General features: G+C 30.3%; 1 protein-coding gene across 1 annotated transcript; it reads right to left on the reverse strand.

Moving 5' to 3' along the window:
• Positions 1–6,608: 6,608 nt before the first annotated feature.
• LOC149057260 (uncharacterized) lies at positions 6,609–9,175 on the reverse strand. Its single transcript, XM_089223676.1, has 3 exons — positions 8,978–9,175; positions 8,635–8,793; positions 6,609–7,848 (listed from the first exon to the last, which is right to left on the reverse strand). The coding sequence occupies exons 1-3, from the start codon at positions 9,107–9,109 to the stop codon at positions 7,417–7,419; spliced, it is 723 nt and encodes a 240-aa protein (XP_089079802.1). The 5' UTR covers positions 9,110–9,175; the 3' UTR covers positions 6,609–7,416.
• Positions 9,176–9,575: the final 400 nt, after the last annotated feature.

Here is a 9,575-nt window from a genome sequence, read left to right on the forward strand (position 1 = left end):
TATTGTTTATTTGTTCTACTGTTAACAGTATAATATTATGACGTACCTTTAAAACCATCAGGTTCCATATTTGGTGTTACCTATAATATAAAATATGTACGAAAACCGCCCTATACAATGGGTTCAAGTGTCGAGGTACGGTACTTCGAGTACCTAAATGTTAGAATTGATAATTGAAGATTAAACTTTTAAAGTCATCTGCTGCAAGGGCATATAAAAAGAACTTGAATACAATTGATTACCTTTATCAATAGTCAAAATCAAACAAAATAAGAACGAGCAATTAAACTGTGTTTACTACCTCGAAAACATATATATAATAGAATTAGATTGCTTGGGGGTTCATCGATTTAGTAGATTTAAAATATATCGCTGTTAACTGTTAAGTACTAACCCTCATCTAGTATCGATGGGTTAAAAATGTGCAATATAATCTATGACATATTCGATTTGTATTAGAAAAGTTGAGACTGTTGATACTAAATGTCACAACGTATTCTTACTCCAGCGTTCACAATTATTACAGTATAAGAAAAATAATAAGTGGTATGATGTATTATCAATGCGTTTAGCATCACGAGATAAAAAGTCGTCGGGACTGTTGGTTGGTTGTTTTGTTGATTTTTATACAAAACCCATCGATTGAATTTGGTGCATTTATTATTTATACGAAAACATTTTTATACATTATATTATTTTCCTTGAATATATAAATAATACCATATCAATAAATTTCGAATAAAAAGTGACATTTTAATAGGTTAGGTGTAATTGGTACTTCTTATTTACTTGTGATTTTTAAAATATTATTGTATTTGTTTTAAAATATTAATTGTGGCTTGCTGTATCGAGAGAACACAAATAAGATGGTCACTGAAATAATTGATATATTAAATTTAAATTCGATGAGAAATCATTATAATGATTTTTAATAATGCAATTCTGAGCCAAAAATATCTGTACCTAAGTTTAATATATTCATCTATGAAAGATTATTTTATAATAGATAACTACAAGTTAATTAGTTGAAAAGTCAGTAGCTCTCGTTCAAAACATAATAAAAATAATCTAGTGAAGTTTTTTTGAAGTGAATACTTGATAGGCGATAGTGGACCGTTATTAACACGTTTAACGCTTAGCGTTAACGTAAATTAAATTATTATTATTATTTTATTTATAATTGATATATTATGCGTATAATATATACTTTATTATTATACATATATTAATGTAAAATAGTTGAACTCTAATTAAAGTTATTAATTAATTTAAATATTCACTTCTGTCACGTGCACTGACGCACACAAGCTTATTTTTTGATGTGAATTATAATATTTGGCTAATGTGCCTTCCCTTATCACGATGTTCTAAAAAGTTTCAAAATATTTTTTGATTTTTAAAAATTCGGAAATAGCCATTTTATGTTATTTAATCATAATATTTATAAAAAAAAAAAAAAACATTTTTTAAATCGATTGAATTTTAAGTGAATGAAAACTATTTATATATCTGATTACCTATATGTTTTCAAAAACACAGCATTATGCCATAATATTACAATAAAATATTCTAGGCTTCAGTTTTTCACAATAAAATAATTATTGACAATCTAATACCTATCTAAATAACACTAATAAAAAGAAACTAAGCTTGTTGAAATCGTATGTAATATTTCATATTTGTTTTAAAATATTGTTTAATCTATTCACCATAAATGAGCCAGTTTTATAATACAATAATTTTTGTAATAAAATTACATAGAGCTCTACCTAATTAAAAACTGTGCGATATGTTTCCTGCAGTGACACAGTAATATAAAATTGACTTGTTCATAGCAGCTTATATGGTGGATATATTTTGAAAATTTACCATAAACGACTTAAAGTAGGTACAGAAATAACTTAAAATAATCAAACGAGCAAGTTTAATAATATTTATTTTCAAACACACACTTTAGGTATTATAATATTAATAACCTATGGTTGTAATAATATCGAAAATTCGAAATTATGACGTGTTAACATTATACAGTTGAACCTCAATCATCTGAACTAATTAGGTCCGCATCTAGTTGGGATTAGTGAAAATTCGGATATTGGAAATTTTTTAAAAACATACATCTTACTATATATTACATATATATTATTATTATTATATTATAATTCAATCAGATGTATTTAGAAATATATATTATCACCAAGTACTTATACATAGAAACATATTTTATTTATGATATTTTTTTGACGAAATTTAGGTTATAGAGCGTTTGGAATGTTTGGATACACTAATAACATTGTTGTCGAGGTTCTACCCTAAAATGATATTGTCATTTGTTGTGTCTAATTCAGAATTTATATTGTATATACGTTAAATACGTGGCTAAAACACACACTACAAAAGATTTCATAACCGCGTCTTAAACCACAGAAAGCCACTCATGCATAATATTTCTTCCTTGAATATCCCTGGAAATCTTTCCAAACGGCTAAAGCTCAAGTAGTGTAGAAACGAACTGACAAACTAATTTAATCTTAATATTAATTTTTTTTTTTTGTAGTACCTACTTCCACTGAGATGCTTTTACGCTCTATTATATCTATCTATTTGTTTTATTACTATCTATTACCTCAGTTGTTCTTATTGCTATTTTTTGAAATAGATTGAATAAAACATTGTTATATATATATATATATATATATATAGGTATACGTTAGTAATATTATTATTTATTATAATACGAAAGCAGAATAATATATTTTACGTAATTCGTTATAATCGACAAATGCTAAAAAAACTATTGAATTTCTATATTGGGTGCTATTATCTCAACACACAACATAATAATAATTCAAAAACTGTGTACGTAAAAGGTATGTGTGTGTGTTTTTTTCTTTCGGAATCACCCCAGGCCTAATTATCGCGAACACAGCACACAATAACAATAATAATAATATTATGATTTTATGTATACAATTTGTTTAATGATAACCCAATAGAGTAGTTGTACATTTGTTACAAGATGCACACACATCATCATTATTATTTATTACATGAATTTTTTTTACCCCGCTATATAACGGCTATTTGATTCATTTACAATAATAAATTGAACATAAACACGACCGATTTGTTATATGAGTAGTTATACCACACGTTACTCGCATTAGCCGCTTTATTATACCGAACGCAAGAACTGCTGCAGACGAACACGAAAAGTGCCAATGTTAGTTATTTAATTAATTCATGATATATTATATCGTAAATAATTAAGCGAGAAAAAAACTATGACGTTGTGGTACCACGGTGGTCAGTAATGTTGTTATGTTTGGATTGTGTTATTATTTATTTGTGTTATTAAATGATAAAATATTATATATTATTATAACGTTTAGTGTTTTGTATTTTTTTTTTTTTTTTTTAATCAAAATAAATTGCTACGAAATAAAACGTCAACTCAGATACAAAAACTCGTGTTTTGCATTCGTGGTACATATTTTGGACAGTGGTATTACAATAATAATAAATAATAATAATAATTCAATGATTTACGAGATTAAAAAATACTTTATTATACGAGAAACGGTTAATAATATAATACAATTAATTGTTATTCGATTCGAAACGCGTTGAAACGATTCAATTATTGCTGTCGAACAATGCGCTTCGATACATGGGATTGATTAAACGGAGCATTTTATAATAAAATATTATAAGTTATAAACAAATGCAATTTAACAAATTACCATAGGTTATGGAAAAATACAAATATGAAGAAGATTATTGTTGTTTCACATAAATATTCAACGAGCTAATAGTGAACTAGGGTAATAAAAATTATTATGATCGTCTTTCATGAAATATTTAATGGTTCATAGTGATTCGTTAATTTTTTTTTAAATTTTTATCATAGAATTCAGAATATACACAAAAGAGCAAAACAATATGTGCTACAATGTATTAGAACAACACGAATAGGGTGAGGGAAGAAACCATCCAGTGATCGCACTTCCTTTTTCTTAAATATATTTGATATATTATATTAATTTTTTTATTTAATTAACTTTTATTAATATTATTATTATTATTATTATTATTTTGAATCATTAAGAAGATCTCTAAAATCAATTTCTTTTTAGGCACTCACATTTCCAGGAATCGTATGAGTGGCTAGCCCAGATATTAGAGTGGGAATACAGTTTGTTGAAAAAACATTTATAGTACGTTTACCTACTACATTTTAGTTTCTTCATGAATGGTTTTGATTTTTAAGTCAGAATGAAGTGTAAAATTAGAAATATAAGATGGAGCATTGGAGATGGAGCGCAGTATTTTATTTTGAACGGTTTGTATTTTGTTAAGATTGGATTTTTCGGCATTGCCCCTAAGTTATAGACCATATATTCATATAGGCTTAATTAAGGATTTAGAAATGATCAGTTTTATATAAATTTAGTATATTTCTTTGATAACAATATTTTTAGCAACCTGACACACACATTTAAAGTGACTTTTATTATTAGGTCTATATATGTATTTATTATCTATGTCTAGCCTGTCGACCGTATTATATGATTGATTTTAAACATCACGCGTAATGTAAATCACATTAACAGTAAGTTAAATTAGTTTTATCAAAAACATTTTTTTTTTTGCCATACCAACTTCAAAAGTTGCATGTGCCAATAAATAATATTTTTAAATTTTACAACAAAATAACTAAAATCATTATTTTCTGTGTTTTATAATTCCTTGTAACGCCTCAACAGTAAAAACACTATTTTATGAATATTCCTGTTGGGAGAAATCTGAACTCAACATTCCCTATTGTATGTAAGTATTATATGAAATAATAGATATACATTTTTATAAATTATAATTTATTTTATTTTAATGTAGGTAATTCTTAGTTTTCTCTAAAACTTAAAATAGTTCAATTACATAAAGTTATAACTATACTACTATTGCTTATATAAATTCAAAAACTATTAATAATTTTTGTCCAGAAAGTTTATGCTAAATTACTGCCAACTTTTAAGATTCCGTTAAATTTACAATTTAAAATTGGACGTATCGATTAATTTGTTTGTTGAAAATATTAGCAAAGATTTTACATTTAATTCAATCAATATTCATATTATTATTATATATTATATCAGGTAGTACCTGTATTATGCATTTTTATCATAATATGGACTCATCGGGTCAAATTAGCACCAACGCCTTATACTAGTAATTTAATTCGTTGAGGAGAACTAAAAGAAGTTTTGGGTCACAGTAAAAACTAAAAAAACTAATAAATTAGGACAGATGTACAAGACAATTATATACCTACGTGTCCAACATCAATTATAATATAACTCGGTATAGATCCTACGTCAGACTGGTACTGATGTTAATTTATGTAACAAACTAACAATATGACGTATCTGCATCACCTATAATAGGTAGGTATTCAACATAATTCGACACTAGAAACTAAGTGCTAACCGCATTATATTATAATTTATAATAATATTATATTATGAATACATTATAGCGGAATCGCTTTAAGTCAGTTTTTTTTTTCGATAGACGGCATATACGAGTAATATATAAGTTACTGTCTAATATAGTTTTCTATGCACAGATACCATGATATATATAATATTTACCTCCGTTTTGACGTTTTTAATAGGGTTCTACAGACTTTCACTGAAAATTCACCTTGGATAATATAATATAAATATAAACTTACATATTATACACAGTGATTCATCGAGCATATATCTATTCACTCAATATCCTTTTTTTTTTTCGTTTTTACAATGTTTTATTCAATCTGTTGCAAAATAGTATAATAAGAACAACTGAGCAAGTCAATAGATAGTAATGAAAAAAACAAATAGATAGAGATAACGGAGCGTAGAAGCCTCCCAGTGGAGGTATTACAATAATATCTTTTATAATAAAGAATTTTATACAATTTCTGATTTTTACAATTTGTTAGTTTATTTAAAAAAAACATATATTCTTTATTAACAAATTCTTAGATATTTTTCAAACAATTAATAAACAGTATTTTAAAATTAATACAATAAGCAAAAATAATTTCGGAAATAAAATATTTAAAAAAAAAAAATAGCACAGTGGCTACAACAATATAACATATGTTATGTAAACAAATCAAAAAATTAAAAAGTTTTTAAAGAAAATTAGCGCAGTGGCTATAACAATATAACATATGTTATGTAAACAAATCAAAAAATTGAAAAGTTTTTAAAAAAATTAGCGCAGTGGCTACAATAATATAACATATGTTATGTAAACAAATTAATAAATTGAAAAGTTTTAAAAAAAAAATTAGCGCAGTGGCTACAACAATATAACATATGTTATGTAAACAAATCAAAAAATTGAAAAGTTTTTAGAGAAAATTAGCGCAGTGGCTACAAGAATATAACACATGTTATGTAAACAAATCAAAAAATTGAAAAGTTTTGAGAAAAATTAGCGCAATGGCTACAACAATATAACATATGTTATGTAAACAAATCAAAAAATTGAAAAGTTTTTAGAAAAAAATTAGTGCCAATATAGTGGCTATAACAATAATATTATGTTATGTAAATAAGGTCAAAAAATTTATAACAAAAAACAAAGGGAAAAGATAACAAGAAACACAATAATAAATGATGATGAACAGTATAAAATTGGTCGTATGGGTGACACAAAAACAAGTATGGGGGCGGGGGGGGGGGAGGATACGGGATGGCGATTGGGCGCGGATTTGCAAAAAATATAAAGGCTACTGTGGTCGTCCTCATCACAACGTTTATACACAACTGGTGCCACGGGCGGACGCGTTTCACGAGCGAGTCTTGTCCTGCTGGCGAGCACCGACCGAGACGTCCGCGGCAGCGACCTGGTCGACGGTGGCTGGTGCGCGATGTGTTGGCTCGTTGACGGTTGACGGCGAGAAGACCATTGCAGCGACGGGACTGGCGCGGTGGATTTCAGCGAGACACGTCGTCGGCTTGCGTACGTGCTCCTGGTCTATATATACCACTCATCGACCCGCGCCCAAGTCTCCACCCGCACAGCCGTCGCAAATATAGTCGCGATCTCCGTCGGATTGCTCGTACTGTCGGGACGGAATCGTTGGCCACATCGGTACATCTGTAATAGCCGGCTTGCCGTCGTCCGTCGCTCCGCGTGACTGCATTGCATACGTTCTGCAACCGATCCGTCAGATATGGTATTATCAACGACGAACGAGCTCGCAGCACCCGCAAAAACCGCCGCGTCGTGTGTACAGTATAGGTAAACGTGTTTTGGGCGACATACCGCCGTGCACCTTTTTTCGGGCTCTTTCCCGTATCCACCCCCGTCGACGTTTTCGACCCTTTCCGGCCAATGTGACATTGTTTTGACGGTTAATCATTCTGAGCCTGAGCCTGGGCCTGAGCCAGTCTGAGCCTGGGCCTGAGCCAGAGTCTGAGCCTGGGCCTCAGCCAGAGTCTGAGTCTGAGCTGGAGCCCGGGCCCGAGCCCCTGAGCTTGAGTGTGAGGCCGAGTATGATTGTGAGGCCGAGTATGATTGTGAGGCTGAGTATGAGGTTGAGGCCGAGTATGATTGTGAGGCCGAGTATGATTGCGAAGCCGTGTATGAGGTTGACGCCGTGTATGAGGTTGACGCCGAGTATGAGGTTGAGGCCGAGTATGATTGCGAAGCCGAGTATGATTGCGAAGTCGAGTATGAGCTTGAGGCCGAGTATGAGCTTGAGGCCGAGTTAGAGTTCGTATTATTGCGTTTAGCGGGGTATCTTAGAACGGCCTTCATCAATAAAGGATCCAATTGTCTGGAGTTTGACTAAACAAATTTAAAATATCAAAAAATATATTATATATATATATATATATATATATATATATATGTATTACTTATAAATTATAACAATAAAATAAATTGTATTGAATAATGAATATGATAACGAAAACAAACAGTACATTTTAGTTACTATTGCCGATCGCACAGGTTATTCCGTTCGTTTCCGATAATTTAGTTATTTTTAAAATTTTATCAAATGTACTGCAGTTATCGAATTCGTTCGAAGGTTAGATAGAAAATGTTCCAGAGCCAGAAAAGTGCCTACTTCTCAAATATTTACTATCATATTTTATATAAAACTTGTATAATTTAAAAAAGTCGAAAAGTTAGTTTATAAAAAAATTTTAAATAAAAAATATTGCATTAATTATTTAGCGTTTTAGGTCGTCAGTCAGCGAATTTAATCAAATATACGTCATCTTGGGGGGGGGGGGGGGGGGTGAAGTTAGAAAAAATTCGAACAATAATGATGTATATAATCGACATATTGCTTTCCATTTGATATATAGTAGAGTTTGAACATTAATCACTCACTATTATAGATAGTAAGGATTCGATTAATTCGTTTTCCGTGACGTCTAAATCGGGATTTTGTGTTATGATTTCTATTAACCAAACATTTAATACAAGCAGTATATCTAATACCGTCTCCATTTCTCCAGAAGTGGTGGTTTCCTTCGCAGCCACCAACCATTTAGGCATATTTTCTGATGCCTAGGCACGAGAAAAGCATATTTTTGAAATTTATGGATTGCTTGATATACGTACAATAGTACATACTACTGTTGTATGTTCCAGCGGCAGTGGCATTCGCGGGGGTGGCGTTGGTATTAAAAAGTCGTATTCTACAATGTTAAAGTAATCGTCATCGTCAAAATGTCCCTCGTATACTGGTGGTTCTTCTGTATCGTCCTCATTTTTACGTATCTATACACAACAAAATCGTATTTTGGTCTCATATTACAAAGATTTTTAGTGGACATTATATAAGTTCTTAATGTACCTATATGATAGTAATAAGTTGCTAATTTCCTATTACTCTAAGACCTATTTTGAATTAATAGTTTCTATAGCACAGCGGATAATGTTTAATATAACAGTAGGTACTTACTGGTGGATAGCCCTCGGTCGGCTCTTTTGCCGGACCTAAAATGCTGTCCATTAACCAGCTCATGTCATCATCATCATCATCTTCATTATTTGTGTTCTCGTTAATCGGATTTCCTGTAGCATACAGGTTCATAATTCATAATATTATTGTTTTGATACAAATATCTAATTATGTATAATTAGTTATTTATGCATATACAATCGTAACTAAGCAAATTTTACGCGCTCTATACTCCCCCCCCTCTCTCACAAAAAAAACGAATCGCGGTTTCGCGTCTTTATAAAAAAATAAAAAATAAGTTTGGCACTAATATCGAACGCTTCATGTATCGGATCAACTTGCAGAGTTATCCCTGTAGGTAAATCCGCGATGTGAATCAAACGAATACTGAACTATAATTATATTCGGATTATTCGAGCAATAAAAGCCTTGGTTATGCGGAAAAACGAAAACGTTTATTATGCGCCAATGAAATTATGTACCCATCTCACCTAATATTTCATGAATAGTTTTATGATATTTTCGTATATGAGTTTCATCAGCAACTTCATCTTCCGACGAACGTTTGCGTTTTTCACTCATTTTGTAAAAATATGCT

This window comes from Diuraphis noxia, unplaced genomic scaffold (assembly GCF_037042655.1).
Source record: "Diuraphis noxia isolate RWA-SAM2 unplaced genomic scaffold, SU_Dnox_SAM2 contig0003, whole genome shotgun sequence".
In the NCBI taxonomy this organism is placed as follows: domain Eukaryota; kingdom Metazoa; phylum Arthropoda; class Insecta; order Hemiptera; family Aphididae; genus Diuraphis; species Diuraphis noxia.

Excerpts from the sequence above, each read along its gene's own strand:
- LOC149057260 (XM_089223676.1), bottom strand. The coding sequence starts at position 9,109 with ATGAACCTGTATGCTACAGGAAATCCGATTAACGAGAACACAAATAAT. Across the intron at positions 8,794-8,977 it reads CGACCGAGGGCTATCCACCA|ATACGTAAAAATGAGGACGA; the intron begins GTAAGTACCTAC and ends TGTTGTGTATAG. Across the intron at positions 7,849-8,634 it reads CAACAGTAGTATGTACTATT|TCAAACTCCAGACAATTGGA; the intron begins GTACGTATATCA and ends AAATTTGTTTAG.